This window comes from Carettochelys insculpta, chromosome 29 (assembly GCF_033958435.1).
Source record: "Carettochelys insculpta isolate YL-2023 chromosome 29, ASM3395843v1, whole genome shotgun sequence".
Taxonomy (NCBI): Eukaryota; Metazoa; Chordata; order Testudines; family Carettochelyidae; genus Carettochelys; species Carettochelys insculpta.
In genome coordinates, this window is record NC_134165.1 from 6,081,564 (window position 1) to 6,099,701 (window position 18,138).

Here is an 18,138-nt window from a genome sequence, read left to right on the forward strand (position 1 = left end):
ATTTTATTTGACAGGGCTCATCAGCCCTCTAATGGAGAGACCACAAAATCTGGGGAACAGCCCACATATAGGCGCAGGGCTTCTTCCTCAGTGGGTGTACCCACCAGAAAAACCCAGTACTTCACCAGCCGGATCATTGCCAGCTATCTCACAGGGCACATCTGATACAACAGTGAAGCCTGGCATTGCCTCTTCACATTCAAAGGCAACCGTGAACTCCAAGATGGCAAAATCCGTAAGGATGGCACCAAAGTCCTCAGGCCCAAAACACTCAGAACTGAGAGTGCTGGTTTCAGCGTCTTCTAAACATCCAGCGTGCAGAGCCCTGGCACCAGTACCATCCCAGGACTGACAGCCACACCAGTGGTGGCACTGACATCAGCATGGTTATCCCCAGCACCGACGATCTCTCCGCCTCGCTCTCCAGCACCGCCTGTACATGTACCGACGGCACCAGAAAGCCCTCATGATACAGCACCAAGGAAGGCACCGGCAAAATCCCAGCACCGTAGTCCTACTCCTCAGTCCCTGTCACCTACTTTTTCCCCAGCGCTCTCTCCAGCCCCAACAGTGCCGGCACCGAGGTCACCTCCTCCATGAGCGAGCAGATCAGGAACCTCACAGGCTACCATCACTCTTCTTAACTCCTCCTACACATGACAGCAATTCATATCGTAGACATGTATCACGTTTGCCATCCCCATCTTCTAGGAAGTCCAGCCGATCTTTTTCTTTGTACCTCAGGGATCCTTCCTGGGACTGGCATAGACATTCCTATGGGTCCGTATGCTCACGCTGCTCCAGAAGCTGCTGATACCATGATTACTGATGATATCATCCCCCCCCAGGTGATACCCCACTCAGCAGTGGTCCTACGACAGGCCTCCATCACGGGACCATTCCACTGCAGGCGACGTTTCTCCTCATTGGTCGTCTGCTCGGGATCCATCTCCACCACTGCAATCTCCATCACCCCAGCAGTTGGAGTCGGAGGTAGCACCCACATCGGATACAGAAGAGCAGTGACCAGATGCTTCTCCCACTGACTACTCATCCCCATCAGAGGACGAAGTCATCATACCAGGGGACCACTTGCCACTGGATGACACTGAATAATTCAATGAGCTTTTCAAAAGGGTGGCTGTCAGCCAGGATGTACAGCTAGCCGAGGGGCAGGAAAAAAGGCGCCAGTTTCTAAAGAACGCGCATCCTGCACAGTCCTCGAAAATAGCCATTCCTACAGAAGGCGACATTGTGGAGGCAGTGGGCACAATATGGCAAACCCCTGTCTCAGCCCCTCCTACTAGCAGAAAACTGGACAAGAAGTAGCTGGTGCCCCCGAAGGGGATGAAGTTCTTATTTACACATCTACAACCTAATTCGCTCATAGTGGACACTGCACTACATACATCACAATTTATGGGTGCACCAGCAGACAAGGATGCCAAAAGTGATTTGAAATCTTTGGGAGGAAACTGTTGTTACAGATAGCAAATTGTACTTCCTAACCACAACTTTGGTAACTATGCTAAGCTGACGCTCCTTTCAGACTACCTGCCTGAGTCCAAGAGGCCAGTCCTTAAGTTGGTGGTAAAAGAAGGCTATACTACATCCAGAACAACAGTCCAGAAAGCCCTAGACGTAGCAGACGCGGCAGCATGGGCCACAGCTACTTCTGTAGTAATGCGACGTGCCTCAGACCTGCAACTGCTGCCATTCCCTTTGACAAGAAAAATTTATTTGCAGAAAATACCGATGCAATTCTCCTTTCTATCAAAGACCCTCGACAACACTATGCACTTCGGGGAAGTACACCCCTCCCTCTAGGAGGCAGTGATCCCACCCTTACCAGAGATGTTATGATGCGCGGCTGCTAGACCTTATAACCAGCCTCATCCTCAGCAGAAACCACAAAGGTGTAGAAATCAGGGGGGATGTAATCAACACCCCCCCACCCCATCAAACAGGCAGCAAGTTTAACTTGTTGGTCGACAGCAGCAAAACGTCAGCCTTCCCCTCCAACCTTCTGGGGTTTTTCACCACCGCTTGAGGCCCTTTCTCCATCAATGGGCTTCCATCACTACTGACAGAGGGGTTCTGGAGTTAGTGAGATCCAGCCACGCCATCCTGTTTACCTCCACGTCACCCACCCCATCCCTCTTCAGGGACCGCTCTGGCGAGACGCTACTTCACAAGGAGGTAAAACATTTCCTATGCCTAGGAGCAGTAGAGCAAGTGCCAGACAAATTCAGGGGCAAAGACTTCTACTCCCACTATGTGCAGAAGCAGCAATTCAGAATGATGACCCTGGCCTTAGTAATCTGAATTCTGGACCTCGGCAATGGGTTTGCTGCTCTCAACCTCCAAGATACCTACTTTCACATTACCATTCCCCTGGCTCACAGATGGTTCCTCTGGTTCACCATCAGGACAGAGCATTTCCAATACAGGGTCCTTCCAGTCATACCCTAGTGCCCCCAGAGTGTTCTCCAAAACTCTGGCAGTGGTCACGGCATCCCTTCATCACCGGGGGTTACGATATTCCCCTACCTAGGTGACTGTTTAATAAAAGAACCCTCACCTACAGAGGTGGCACATACGGTGGACACTACAAAGATAGTTTTTCACTCTCTGGGCCTTCTCATCCACAAGAAGAAGACAACTCCCCAACCTACACAGGATCTGAAGCTCATCGGGGCTCGACTCGATGCAACTACAGCAAGAGCCTACTTGCCTCTTCACAGATTCCAGGTCATTCAGGACCTTATAAACATCCTCATGAGCAGTCCCATGACCCAAGTGGTGGTTACGCCTCAGACTCATGGGCCACACGGCAGCTGTGACTTTCGTGGTGCAGCTTCCAGGCTTCATTTTCACTTGCAACATTCGGTGGCCACTATTTACAACAGCTCACATCTCAGTGTTCACCACTCCGTGGTACTTCCGCCTCATGTACTCTCGTCTCTTCCATGGTGACAAAGCAGGGAAAATCTCCTGCTGGGGAGTCCCTTCCATCCCAGGCAACCTTCCCGACATATTACCATGGACGCTCCCTTACTGGGTGGGGAGCTCATGTGGATGCCCTCTCCATTCAGGGGCGATGGTCCCCTCAAGAACTCCTACTGCATATCAACCTGCTGCACCTCAGGGCTGTTCTCAGAGCCTGCCAACATTTCCAACAGTACCTTCAGGGCACCACAGTCCAAATATGAACAGACAATGTGGTGACAACGTACTATATCAGTCGCCAGGGACGGGCTCGATCACACTCTCTCTGTGTGAAGTCGATCTGACTTCGGAATTGGTGCATTCAGAATGACATCACACGTGTGGCATCTTACTTACCTGTGCTCAACAATGTTGCAGTGGATTCGTTGAGCAGGCACTTCGCACCAGATCGTGAATGGGAACTCCATGATGGAGTTGTCCAGTCACTGTTCCCGCGTCAGCACACGCTCCTCATCAACCTCTTCTCCACCTTCAGCGTCAGAACAAGAAGTGGCGTCATTACTGCTCGAGAGCAGGAGTGGGGCACAGATCGCTAGGTGACACGTTCTTAAGGATGTGGAAGGGCCCTCCCTTGTACGCCTTTCCTCCACAGTACTCCTCCCCAGAGTACTTCACAAGGCCAGAGTGCATGGGACCAACATGATATTAGAGGTCCCTCTGTGAACCCGGCAACACCGGTTTCCCCTCCTGCAGCAAATGTCGCCATATCCTCTGTCCCCTTTGCTGGATCTTATAACTCAGAACCAGGGAACTCTATAACGTCCGCAGATGCACCCGTTACACCTTACGGCTTGGTCGCTAATTGATTCAATGACTCTGAACTCCTCTGCTCCACACAGGTGAAGGAACTCCTAGAGTTCAGCAGGAGGCAAAATACCACTTACCTTTCCAAGTGGCGCAGATTTGCCATCTGGTGCTCAGTACAGCTCGTGGAGCCACTGATGTCTCCTGTTCATGCTATCTTGGACTGGGTGGTGCACCTAAAAGATTCGGGATTGGCACTGACCTCCCTAAGCGTGCATCCTGCGGCAACTACGGCATTCAGAGGGCACATAGATGGTATTTCAGTGTTCACCCACCCAACCACTAAAAGCTTTATCAAAGGGTTCATGAACATGTCCCCTCCACACAGACCGACTATTCCCCCATGGAGCCTTGACTCAGTACTCTGGGCATTGGTGAGGTGGCCATTTAAACCTATGGCTACTGTCCCCTTAAGGTACTTACTGTGAAGGTAGCTTTCCTTATTACCATCACGTCCGCCTGTAAAGTCAGTGAGATATCAGGCCTTATGGTGGGAACCCCGTACACGATCTTCACGAAGGATGGAGCGACCTTCAGAAGTCATCTGGCTTGTTCCGACTTCCACATTAATGAACCAATAGTCCTACCTGCCTTTTATCTGAAACCGCATTCATTGCTGCAGGAAGCGGTGCTACATCCTTTGGATGTGTGCAGGGTAATCACCTTCTATGTAGACTGGAAGAAAATGTTCGGGAAAAGAGACCGGCTCCTGATTTTGCCAGCGGAGCATTCCAGGGGTGAACCCCTGTCATCGCGATGGATAGCTCACACCATCACTGCATGGATCATCCTGCGCTGCTGTTCCAGGCAACCACCTCTTCCCAACCAACCGCGGGCCCACTCCACCAGAGCAGTGGTGTCTTCAACCGCTTTCCTGAGGGGAGTCCCCTTCAGAGAGATTTGCAAAGCGGCTACCTGGACATTTTTTATGAGAAATTTTAAAACAATCTTAGAAACAATATCCCTCCCTCCTCCAGGCAGAGAGAAAATTTCTCAATGCCTTAAATGACTGCTTCTTGGAACAGCTGGTGCAGGAGCCCACCAGCGGAGAGGCAATTCTCGATTTAGTACTGAGTGAAGCACAGGATCTGATCCAGGAGGTAACTGGTACAGGACCGCTTGGGAATAGTGACCATGAGATAATAGTGACCATGAGATAATAGCATTTAACATTCCTCTGGTGAGAAGAATATCTCAGCAGTCCAACATTCTGGCATTTACTTTCAAAAAGGGGAATTACACAAAAATACAGAGGTTAGTTAAACAGAAATTGAAAGGTATGGTGACTAGAGTAAAATCCCTACAAGCTGCGTGGAAACTTTTCAAGGACACCCTAATAAAGGCCCAACTATAAATGTATACCCAAATTAAAAAACATATCAAGAGACCTGAAAGAGAACCACCATGGCTTAATAACCATGTAAAAGAAGCAGTGAGAGATAAACAGGCATCTTTTAAAAAGTGAAAGTCCAATCCTAGCGGATAAATAGGAAGGAACATAAACACTGCCAAATTAAGTGTAAAAATATAGTAAGAAAAGCCAAAAAAGATTTTGAGGAATAGCTAGTCAAAAACTCAAAAAGTAATAGCAAAATGTTTTTTAAGTACATTAGAAGCAGGAAGCCTGCTAAAAAAAACCAGTGGCGCCCAGGACGATCAAGATACAAAAGTAGCAGTCGAGGATGATAAAGCCATTGTGGAGAGACTAGCTGATTTCTTTGCTTCAGTCTTCACAGCTGAGGATGTTAGGGAGATTCCCAAACCTCCACTGTCCTTTGTGAGTGATGAATCTGAGGAACTGTCCCAGACTGGTGTCATTAGGGGAGGTTTTGGAACAAATAGAAAAACTTAACACTAACAAATCACCGGCACCGGATGGATGATATTCACCCAAGGATTTTCAAAGAACTCAAATGTGAAATTGCAGAATTGACTGTGATTTGTGACCTACCCTTTACATCAGCTTCTGACCCTCAAAAAAGATATTTTGGCTTTAGAAAAGGTTCAGAAAAGGGCAACTAAAATGCTTAGGGGTTTGGAATGGGTCTCATATGAGGAAAGGCTAAAGAGACTGGGACTTTTCACTTTAGAAAAGAGGAGACTGAGGGGGGAGGTGATAGAGGTCTATAAAATCATGAGCAGTGGGGAGAGGGTGAATAAAGAAAAGTTGTTTACCTGTTCCCATAATATAAGAACTAGAGGACACCAAATGAAATTAATGGGTAGCAGGTTTAAAACCAATAAAAGAAAGTTATTTTGCACACAGCGCACAGTCAACCTGTGGAACTCCTTGCCAGAGGAGACTGTGAAGGCTGGGACTATAAGAGAGTTCAAAGAAGAGCTAGATAAATTCATGGAGGTTGGGTCCATAAAAGGCTATTAGCCAGGGGCTAGGAATGGCGTCCCTGGCTTCTATTTGTCAGAGGCTGGAGCGGGATGGCAGGAGGCAAGTTGCTTGATCATTGTCTTCAGTCCACCTCTTCTGGGGCACCTGTCACTGGCCACTGTCAGCAGATGAGATGCTGGGCTAGATGGAGCTTTGATCTGACCCAGTAGTGGCCATTTTTACGTTCTTATCCCGTCTCTTTCTCCTTCTCTTGTTTGCCAGTGGAAAGCAGATGGGAGTGGATGGGGGGAAAAAGCAACCCCTCCACCCCAACCCCCCCCCACCCCCCCCCACTTCTTTGGTGTTTAGAAAGGGCAAAGGGTGAAATCATACAGGTTTGTTTGTGTTTCACCAGATTTGCCAGGCAGCTGGGGTGTGGGGCCCTGCTTTTCCAGCTGCCCTCCTAGTGCCTGGCATGCTGTCACCCGTAAATTCCCAGCACTGCTCACATCACAGGGAGCCCAGCCGTTGGTGGGTGACTGTGTTGGCATCAGGTCAGTAACAAAGACTTTTGGCTTTCCTTATGTAAAGTGCCCGCGGCTGGCGTGGAGGAGAAGCCCCGGAACTCCCGACCAGCAGCATGAGAATGCAAACAAATATTACAAACGGGTGAGTTTTTTCGGAAGCAAATCTCCCAATTTCAGGGCCTGACTCGTGAGTGCTGAGCGTGGGGAGAGAGGAGTCAACAAAGCCGGTCGGTGCTCCTGCTGTGCCCTCATGCCACCTGCACAGAGGCACCTGGGTGGGACCCTTGTTGTACGGCAGGGAACTTGCCTCCCACGCTGCACACAGAAACATGTGTCCCCCTTGTTGGGGGGGGGAGGGGGATTGCACCCCAGCTGTGGCCACAGACCTAGGTGTGGGTCACTGGCCCATGAAGCGGCACCTAAACCACCCGCACAGAGAAAGAATGAGTCTCCTCTACAGCCTTGGCTGGCCGGCAGTGGGCTTTTAGCTCAAACTGTGGAGGCACCTGCACTGAGCCCCAGCGGTCCGAGCTCCGTGTCTGCCTGCGGGTGACTATGCTCTGGCCCCAGAGCCAAGGGACACAGTCTGGTCAAGTGCAGAGAGCACTAAACTGGGACTCGACAGACCAGGGTTCTCTTACTGGCTCTGGATGACCTGGAGCAAGTCCCTTCCCCCACCCTGTGCCTCAGTTTCCCCATGTGTGCAGTGGGGGCGATGGCACCAGCCTCCTTTGTGGAGTCTTGTGCTGGGCAATGCCACATATGATGAATAATAATATCGTGGCCTGGCCGTGGGTGGGGTGTTCCCGCCTCTGAGGGTCACAGGTTCAAATCTGGCCGAGGGGCTAGTGGCTGCTGGCTCTGGAAAGGGGCTTATTCCCATTCCAGTTGGGACAGCAGCACCCCCATTGGCTGCCTGCTGTGAGGCCAGGGGACATTGCAGAGCCTGAGCTCTGCTCTGCCCCAGATGAGTCTGTTGGCGTGGGGGATGGGGAGCTCGCCAGGCATGGGCTCTGGGGCAGCCCTGTACATGGCTGGGCCTGAATTCAACCCCACGGAGGCCAGGCTCAGGGGCTCCCACTCCGGTACAGCCACTCGCCTTGTGCCAGGGTCACAGGCCAGACCAGGGCTCTGCAGACATTTGGACCCAGCCTCTGCCCTGCTGGTCTAATGTCTCTCCAGCCGCGTTCCCATTCCCCACCCCATGGTGCTGCATCCATCTCTCCTCTTGCTGCGTCCTTCCCTCCTGCTCTCAGGAGCTAATCCCAGGGGAGCCAGGTGCCAAGGAAACCCGCTGCTGGCTGGGGAGCCATGGCTGCGGTTGGGCCCCAGGCTCCTGCCTGGCCGTAGCTAATGAGCCCCCTGGGAAGCAGCACCATGCAGCATGACCCTGGGGCCTCGACATGAGGCCTCACAGAGCACCAGTGGCAGAGCTGGCAGCGGAGGCTCCTCCAGTGCCTGGCAGGCAGAAGGAACTGGGGCCAGTGTCACAGCCGTAGGAGGTAGCAGCCAGGTAAGGGGCAGTCCCACCGCCAGGCTGGGGGTGCTGGCAGAGGGTCCCTGTGTTCATGCATAAGGGGGATCACAGAGGCCAGGCCCAGGGGGCTGCTGGGAGCACAGGGTGGGATCTGCATTCCACTCCCTTCTCCCTGCTCAGGGCTCTGATTCAGAAGGGCCTGGATGGAACACCTCCCCTGGCTGGTGCCAAATGCTGCCAGCCCCAGACACCGGGGGGCCTGAGCCCCACAGCAGCTCACACTACACCCCGCCCCCTGCCCTGCCCTCATGGGGGGCGTGGTTTGCCAGTCTTGGGCTGCCAGCTAATGCCTGGCACGCCTGGCTGAGTCCCCAGACTGCTGTCTCACACAGGCCTGAGGGCACTGGCGGTGGAGGGGCAATGTCCATCATGCCAGGGCCTGCTGGGTGAGGTGTTAGGGACAGCGGCTGCACCCTGCACAGTGGGAATGTAGGTCTGTAGTCCTGGTCAGGAGGGTCTAGTGTGGAGACTCGGTACGGTTGAGGCACAGGAAAGAACCTGCGAAGGTGGGAGACCTATTGAGCAGCACTTCCTGTGACTCAGAAGCCAGCTGGCATGAGGGGTTCCGAGAATGGGGAGGCCTGGGGGTGGGGGGTCACTGGGCTCCCAAAGTCAAAGGAACCACCTCCGTGGCCTTGCAGCACCCTGGCCCCAATCCCTGGTGAGGCCTTGCCCATGTGACCAGCAAGGGACCCTGCAGCCCTGGTCATTCCCAGGATTAGAGTCACTGAGCGCATGCCCAGGGCTGAGATGCAGCCACCTCTGGGGTGATGTGCAGGGGCTGTTTGTACAGGGAGTTTTTGCCTAGCACTGATGTACAGCCACCTCTGGGGTGGGGTGCAGCCTCTGCTTAACAGCTGCATAGCACAGTAGATTAGGGTATGTGAGGAATCCCACATCTACTTCCACCACATTGCCCTGAGCATGGGGAGCTGTGGCTGGGCTGGACATCAGGGCTGCACTACATGTGTCTGCCTTACAGTGTTCCCCCACTGCCTTGTCGGTTATCCTGGAAAGAAGCAAGGCTAAGGGAGTAAACCCTGCCAGAAAATCCAGAGGGGAGTCCTAAGGCGGTTCTATGCCAACTTCTGGCATTGACCCAGCAACTCCTGCAGCTGAGCTGGTACCAGACGTGGAGGTTCTCCTCTCCTTTGGACTACATCAGTAAAGCCGAGAGGGGAACATTGGCGTCTGGGCAGCCCAGGGTCCCAAAAAATTGCCCAGGCTCGCGACTGGAGAGGTACTCCAGCATCGCTGACAGCGTTGAACCAACATGGGAGGTAACAGATACCGGTTATAAGCTCTTGCTCGATTGGCATAGAGAACGAGCGCCAGGGGATGCCTCCGACGGTGGGAGAGATCATCGCACCTCACTGGACAGTCACCGCCTGCCTCAAGCTGGGCAGCCCCCAGCCAATAGGGTACTGTCCTGCCACAGTTCACCTGCCTCACTGGCTGCATGAGGCTTAAGGTTCCCATACCTGACAAGTGACTGAAATTAGAGCACCAGGCAAACCAATAAGAAAATCAACAAGAAAAGGAAACCATCAAAGTTTTAAGCTTGCTTGCTGGCATGTGCGGCCCACGCTGACTGGTTTGACCGAAGATCTTCAGGACACCAGCGACACACAAAAGACCGCTGTCATCGATGAGGAACTGAAGAGGCTCCAAGTTGACATTGCTGCTCTGCAAGAGATGCGACTCGCAGATTTGGGATCTCTAAAGGAAAAGGACTACACCTTTTTCTGGCAGGGTAAAGCCCAAGAAGAACCCAGGGAGCATGGTGTTGGTTTCAGCATCAGAAACACCTTTCTACAAATGGTGGAATTAGTCATGGATGGATCAGAAAGACTCCTTCAGGTCATACTTCAAACTTACGCCAGTCCTGTCCACCTGATCAGCGCTTACGTTCCAACCCTGTACGCCACACCAGAAGTAAAAGACAAGTTCTATGACGTGCTTAGTGCTGCCATAGCACAAATACCTGCTCGTGAACAACTGTACATTTTGGGTGACTTCAATGCAAGAGCTGGAGCTGATCGTGACTCATGGCCTTCCTGCTTAGGCCACTTCGGTGTGGGAAAAATGAATGAAACCGGACAGTGTCTTCTTGAACTTTGCACGTACCACAATCTGTGCATCACTAACACATTTTTCCAAACTAAGCCACAGCACAGAGTGTCATGGAGACACCCACACTCAAAGCACTGGCATCAACTAGACGTGGTCATCGCTAGATGTGATAACCTCAAAAACGTCCTTCTGACACGCAGCTATCATAGTGCCGACTGCGATACAGATCACTCGCTAGTTTGCTCTAAACTCAAGGTGATTCCCAAGAAGCTGTACCGCTCTAAACCAACTGGAAGGCCCCGCAATGATGCCAGAAAGACAGCAAACTCAGAGAGAGCCAATTCAGATGGCAGCATCTGAGGGATACAATTTACAACACGGCCTTGTCGGTATTTGGAAGAAGAGCTAGAAACACAAATGACTGGTTCGAAGCTAACTCCGATGAGATGATTCCAGCCATCGAAAAGAAGCGCTCTGCACTCCTGGAGTACAAACGCTCACCGAGCCAGAGTACCCAGCAAGCACTCAGAGCAGCCAGAAAAACAGTACAGCAGACGGCCAGGCACTGTGCCAACAACTACTGGCTCAAGCTATGCAGCAGCATCCAGACCTGTGCTGACTTTGGTAATCTCAGGGGAATGTACGAGGGTATGAGGAAGGCATTAGGACCCACCCAGAACAAGATGGCACCTCTGAAATCCAAATCTGGTGAAGTCATCACTGACAAAGCCAAACAGATGGAGCGCTGGGTTGAGCACTATTCCGAGCTGTACTCACGCGAAAACGTTGTGGTTGACGCAGCCCTTGATGCCGTCGAGCTCCTACCAGTAATGGACGAACTGGATCAGGAACCAACTGTGGATGAACTGAAGAAAGCCATCGACAGCATTGCAGCAGGAAAGGCCCCTGGCCAGGATGGTACCACCAGAGGTAATCAAGTGTGCCACAGACACTCTCCTGGAACCCCTACATGAGCTACTGTGCCTGTGCTGGAGAGAGGGTGAGTTTCCACAGGATATGCGCAATGCTAACATCGTTACCTTGTATAAGAACAAAGGAGACAGAAGCGACTGCAACAATTACCGTGGAATCTCCTTCCTAAGCATCACTGGTAAACTGTTCGCTTGTGTCATCCTCGGCAGACTCCAGAAGATTGCTGAGAGAGTGTATCCCGAATCACAGTGTGGATTCCACACAGAGAGATGTACCGTTGACATGGTCTTCTCTCTGAGGCAGCTGCAGGAGAAATGCAGGCAGCAGAGGAAGCCACTCTATGTCACCTTCGTCGACCTGATCAAGGCCTTAGACTTGGTCAGCAGGGATGGACTGTTCAAACTGCTTCACAAGATAGGCTGTCGTCCACGGTTACTCAAGATGATCCAGTCTTTCCACGAAGACATGAGAGGAACCATCCAATATGACGGCACATTATCGGATGTTTTCAGTATCAGGAGCAGCGTCAAACAAGGATGCGTCCTTGCTCCGACATTTTTCGGGATCTTCTTCGCGCTCCTCCTGAAGCACGCCTTTGGATCTTCAGCAGAGGGCATCTTTTTGCACACAAGATCTGATGGGAAACTGTTTAATCTTGCAAGGCTGAAAGCTAAATCTAAGGTGCGGGAAGTCCTCATCAGAGAGATGCTGTTCGCAGATGACGCTGCTGTAGTGTCACACACAGAAGACCAGCTTCAGAAACTGCTGGATTGGTTCTCCAAAGCATGCAAGGACTTCGGGCTTTCCATCAGCCTAAATAAGACAAATACACTTGCCCAGGACGTTGCTGAACCTCCATCAGCCAGCACTGACAACTATACATTAGAGGTCGTCCACGAGTTCATTTACCTCAGGTCCACCATCACTGACAACCTGTCATTGAAGTCTGAGCTAAATAGGAGGATCAGAAAAGCAGCCACAACTCTTTCCAGACTCAGCAAGAGAGTGTGGAATAACAACAAGCTGTACACCCACACCAAAATGCAAGTCTACAGAGCCTGCATCCTCAGCACCCTCCTTTACAGCAGCGAGTCTTGGACCCCGTACGCCCGCCAGGAAAAGAGGCTGAACGTCTTCCACTTGTGCTGCCTCAGACGCATCCTTGGAATATCATGGAAGGACAGAGTGTCCAACACCACCGTCCTTGAGCAAGCTGGAATCCCAACCATACACACCCTCCTCAGGCAGCGGTGGCTCCGCTGGCTTGGCTACGTCCACAGGATGAATGATGGAAGGATGCCAAAAGACATCCTGTATGGTGAGCTAGCCTCTGGCAAAAGACCTCCCGGACTCCCCCAGTTGTGCTACAAAGATGTTTGCAAGAGGGACCTCAGGGAGGTAGACATTGAGCCGGACAGCTGGGAGGAGCCGGCAGATGATCGCAGCAGATGAAGGCAGGAACTACACAAGGGCCTTCAGAAGGGTGAGACGAGGATCAGACAGCTAGCAGAGGAGAAGCAAGCCCACAGAAAGCACAATAAGGACCTGCCAGACACCCATTACACATGCAACAGATGCAGCAAGGACTGTCACTCTCATGTGGGCCTTCACAGTCACAGTCGACACTGCAAATGACGATCCCAAATGGAACTACGAAGGGCGCGATCGATAGTCTACGTAGACTGAAGGATGCTACTATTACTGCTACTACAGTGTTCCCCCGAAGGTTTTTATGTCCGTGAGCAGAAGGAAGGCTGTTATGTGCACCAATATGGCAAACACAGCAAAGTGCATCTTCATGCAGAGGTGGGGCTAAGAGGTTTGGAGGGGGCTCGGGGCCAGCACATGGGGTGCAGGGTGAGGGATCTGGCTGGGGGTGCAGGCTCTGGGGTAGGGGTTTGTGGTGCACACAGCCCTGGGGGAAAGGACTAACCCCCAGCCATCTCTCATCACAGCAGCTCAGGACAAGGTGAGAGGAGCCTCTCCCCAGCCCCCTCAGGGCCATGCTGGGGGATCGCCACAGCTCTGAGCCCCTGCAGGACACTTGACAGGCAACTACACAACTCCATGGCCAGGCAGCTTAGAGGGAATTCAGGGCCAGACTGTCAGGGAGACGTTGTGGAGGAGCACAGGAAATGGGATGAAATGGAACAACGCAAGTTCCTGTATCTTGGGACCAACAAGAAGTTTTGCTATAAGCTGGGGGCTGAGAGGTTGGAGGTGCTGGAGGAGGAGAAAGGCCTGGGTGTGCGGGCTGATCACAGGCAGACGAGGAGCTGTCGCTGGGATATTCCTGTGAAAAGGCCAATGCAGTTCTAGGCTGCACCAGGGGAGGTGTTTCCAGCAGGGAAGGGGACGTTTTGGTGCCATTGTACAGGGCCCTGGCGAGCCCTGGTCTGGAACGCTGTGAGCGGGTCTGGTCTCCCGGGTTTCAGAAAGGTAAATTCAAACTGGGGCAGGTGCCGAGGAGGGCAACCGGGGGGCCCACGGGACGGAACCCAGCCTGGGGCAAGGAGACACAGAGCGCTCGGCTTGTTCAGCCCGACCACACAGCAGCCGGTGAGAGGGACAATTGCTCGGTGTAAATCCCTCAGCAGGATCACTACTGGCGAGGGAGGAGTTAGCCAAGTGACGGCCAATGGTGGCCCCAGAACAAATGGCTCTACATGGCCCAGCCCCAAATTTAGGTATGAAATGGGAGGAAGGCTTCTCAGCATTGGAGGGTGATGTTCTGGAGCAGCTGCCCAAGGGGAGCCAGGATGGTGGGGAGGCAAACACCCAACCGGCTGCAGGATGGAGCCCGATGGTTTTTGGGGAGGAGTGAGGATGGATCCCCCTAGGACGGCACGTAGCCGATCGGCGACTGCTAGCAGCAAACATCCCCAGTGGGAGGGGGACGGGACGCTCCTTGGGGAGGGCTCTGGGCTGCTGCAGAGAATTCCTTCCCAGGGGTCTGGCCGGTGGCTCTTACCCACCTGCTGAGGGTCTAGCTGAGGGCCAGATTTGGGGCTGGAAAGGAAGTTCCCTGGCTCAGACTGGTAGAGCCCCTGGGAGCCAATGGGACAGTTTATCTTCCTCTACAGCAAGGGCCTGGGTCGCTGGCAGGTTTAAACTAGTGTAAGTGGGGGGTTCTCTATAACTTTAAGTCTTTAAATCCTGAATCGGGTGCGTCGGGGTCTCAGCCAGATGTTCTGGGCCTGCTGCAGGAGGGGGTGGGTGAGGGTCTGTGGCTTTTGACATCTTGCAGGTCTATGAGCAGGCTGGTCCCTTCTGGTTCCTTTAGCCTGTGTGCGCAGAGCTCAGCCAGCAGCGGGTGCCAGTCATGTTGCTCATTGGCCCAGAGGCCACCCCAGAGACCCAACCCCCTTTTCCAGTCTGCCCCCTCCCTACTAGCCTGGCTGCCTTTCTCCCAGACCCACCTGTCCCAGGGGCTCTCCCACCTCTGGGGCATCCTCAGCAGGAGGGAGCCGGGGCCAGATCTGCTGGCACTGGTTCCTTTCTGCCCCAGGAGGTGCCCCAGGGCCCTGGTGTTGGCAGCTGCTCATCATGCCAGGCCCTGCAGACCCCAACCCAGAGCAGAGCCCCATTGTGCACAGCTACACAGCAACCAACAGCCCCTCTGGCCCAAACAGCCAAGGCAAATGCAGGTGTAACCCTCCCGCCTGGGTGTGCTGACTGGCCCACACAGTGGCACCTGGCCCACGTAAACAGAGAAAGACAAGTCCTCTACAGCCTGAGCCTGAGCCGGCGTTTAGCTCAAACTGCAGCGGCGCCTGCGCTGAGCTCCTGAGGGCCCAGGCTTGAGGCTGCCTGTGGCAGGATTGTGCTGGTAGGTGCAGGGAGCAGGCAGTTGTCTGGGACCCTGATCTGGTTTCTGGGCCTTGCACAATGGGGCTCTGAGCTGGGTTGGCGTCTGCAGAGCCAGGCAGTACCTAGCTGTGTTCCTCTCCCCCCAGGTGCAACCTGCTGTCCGTGGCGCTGTAGGACCATGTCTGCCCAGGTAGGAGCAATGTGGGACAGAGGCACGGGGGGCAGGAGGGTGGGCAGTAACTCCAGGTAGTGCACCTGGGGGCGGGGGGTATGGGAGTGCTGGGGTAGGTGGACAGCGGGGTGCCAGCAGGGTCAGTGGGGCTGTGGGGGCAGGGCCACAGAGTCAAGGCAGTGATGTGTGGGGTGGGAGCTGGCAAGGCAGTGTCTCAGGATGGGGGCACTGAGGTGGGAGCTGGGGGCAGGATGACGGGGTAGTGGGCGGCAGTGGGGTGGGGGCTGGGTCACAGGTGCTGGGCAGTGGGGTGGGGGTGTGAGCTGCAGGGGCAGAACAGGGGCACTGGGGTGTGAACTCAGGGGACAGGGTCCCGGGATGGGGGATGGACCGTGCTCAGGAGCCCCGGCCCTGCCCCACCCTCCCCTCCCCACCATCCGCTGTCCCCCGCTCAGTTGCTGAAGAGGAGGCCACGGCGCCCGCGGCCGCAGCTCCTGTGCTCGCTCCGCACCCTGGCCCTGTGGGGCCGGCAGTACCAGAGCCTGCCCACCGCCTTCCTGGACGATGAGGATGCCAGCGCCCACTATGCCAAAGCCAGCACCAGCCAGGCACCCCTCCAGGTATCTGACCCCCCGGCTCCCCCACGGGCATGAGTCTGTGCAGAGCTCTGCCTGGGTGTGCCGCCCCCCCAGGGCCCCTGTGACCCTCAGGACTCGCTGTCTCCCTACCCCATGGGGGGGCCCCCACAGAGCCAAGCAGCACCCCTGGACCCAGCCTGTCCTCCGGAGCCAGGGCTGCCGCGGACCCCTTGTGACCGCCCCCCCCCCGCCTCAGGGGGATTCGCTCCCAGCTGTTCCCACGAGCCCCATTGCTGGCCAGGGTGGGGGAGGAAGGAGGAGAAATGCCCCCTCCCCGCCCCCAACACCTGCTGCTCTGGCTGCCCCGTGCCAGTGAGAGCCCCAGCCCCCTTCACACGAGGCAGCAGTGGGCTCAAACAGCCCCAGGAGCCCTGATCCGGGCCCTCCCCCCGGCCGGCTGTGCCCTGGTTGGGATCGGGCAGGGGCAAGGCCCAGCTGTGGGCTCAGTGCAGCTGCCTGGACCTGGGTGGTGCTTTCCGCTCACCCCGGGCCAGACCAGCTCTCCCCGGGCAGGGCAGGCTGGGGCTGCCATCCTGCGAGGGAGCCCTGCACACCCTGCTCCGCTGGAGCCTGGCAAAGGGCTGGGAGCAGTGGGCTCTGAGCAGGGGGCCTGGCGGCCTCAGCCCCAGAACTGAGGGGGACGCCAGGCTGTGGACTCACTCCCCAAGCAGCCGAGCAGGTGCCAGGCCCAAGAGATGGGCAGGGAGCTGGGGCAGCTGGCTCAGGCCTGGCACCGGGGTGGAGGGGTGCTGGTTGGACTGCAGGGGCCTAGTCACCTCCTCAGGAGCTGGGGCACTATGGCTGGGGCTGGGGCCTGGGGCCTGGGCTGGGTCACACCGGGGACAGAGCTGGAGCTGGGGTCAGGGGCTGGTGCCAGATGTGAATGTGGGGGTGCTGGTGCCGGATGTCAGTGGGGGGCTTGGGGCCCACAGTCCTGTCAGCAGTGCTGACTCTGACCGGCCGCCCCAGCTGCTGCTTGCGGGACTGCCCCCCCCCGCCCCCCCGCATGCTAACGAAGCGCCCGGGTGGCTTTTCTGAGACAATTATCCGGGATAATCTTTATGCAGATTACACAGATCTGATGGAGGAGCAGATCGGACGCCTGTTTATTAAAATATGGATTTGATCCGGGTGCGCACAGCCAGGCCAGGGGGAGGGAGGTGGCCGGGGGTGGCATCGGGCCGGCCAGGGAGGGGGCAGCTGCGCTCTATAAATCGCTGTCACTGGCAGGCACTGGGGCTGTGGCAGCGGGCGCGGCGGGGCAGGGCTCTGTGGACACTCACCTGGGGGTGAACAGCAGCAGTGGGGTGAGGCGCCGGCAAGGCAGAGTTTGGGGCCCTGGCAGGCAGCAGTGCCAGGCTCAGGATGAGCACAGTAGAGACCAAAGCCGAGGAAGAGGAGAAACCAGAGCCATTGCCGGCCTCCGAGCCATCCAGTGGGGTGAGTGAGGGGCCCTGGGCACCAGCTCCTGGGGGCTTTACATTGTGCCCCGGGGGGTACTGGGTGCTCCAGAGCCCCTTTGGCGTGGGGCTCCAGGGCGAGGTTGGTCAGTACAGGGGGGCTCCAAGGGGTCAAGTCTGATCACAAGGTGTTTGGAGGGGAGCGGCTGGGACCAGGGAAGGGGTTGGAGGGAGCATTACTGGGGGACGCTGGAGAGATTTACATGGAGAAAACGTTTACACTCTATTGGCTGCACCGTGCCCCCCACTGCCTTTGTCGTGCCCCCCACTGCCTGTGCCCCCCACTGCCTGCCCTGTGCCCCCCACTGCCTGTGCCTGCGCTGTGCCTGCGCTGTGCCCCCCCGCCTGCGCTGTGCCCCCCGCCTGCGCTGTGCCCCCCTGTGCCTGCGCTGTGCCCCCCTGTGCCTGCGCTGTGCCCCTCTGTGCTGTTCCCTGCCCAAGCCGACTTTACCCTTCCATGGGCTCCAGCATAACCCAGTTGATACAGGGACTGATTCTGTGCCCAGCCAGAACCCAGCCCCTTGGCGGGTTGACACCTTGCACTACTAGTTATGTGAGAGGCAGAATCCATCAAAGAACCGGACAGGAACCTCACAGGTGATGAATGGTGACGTGGGGACCGTGTGGGTAAAGCAATACCCTAGCTGAGATTTCATCACCCCGTTGCGACATGAGTTGGCGCAGCCAGGCCACCGTCAGTGTGTCCTTTGAACACCTGCGTTCGGTTTCTTTGCCGGGGGCGGCAGGGGCTGCGAGGACAGAAGTGCCACAGCCCAGTGGGGCGTCGTGTTCAGATGGGATGTGAGGCTGTGACTTCCTGCTCTGGGGGCTCGTGGCTGCTGTTCCTAA

At 55.4% G+C, this 18,138-nt stretch overlaps 1 protein-coding gene across 1 annotated transcript in view; it reads left to right on the forward strand.

Annotated features, from left to right (window-relative positions):
* The first annotated feature begins 6,632 nt into the window (after positions 1 to 6,632).
* PCP2 (Purkinje cell protein 2) overlaps positions 6,633 to 18,138 on the forward strand; it is a 46,302-nt gene continuing 34,796 nt past the window's right edge. The window contains exons 1-3 of the mRNA XM_074980401.1: positions 6,633 to 6,808; positions 15,166 to 15,209; positions 15,647 to 15,811. Of these exons, the coding sequence (XP_074836502.1) occupies positions 15,198 to 15,209; positions 15,647 to 15,811 (177 nt within the window). The 5' untranslated portion in view covers positions 6,633 to 6,808; positions 15,166 to 15,197. The remainder of the gene's footprint in view (positions 6,809 to 15,165; positions 15,210 to 15,646; positions 15,812 to 18,138) is intronic.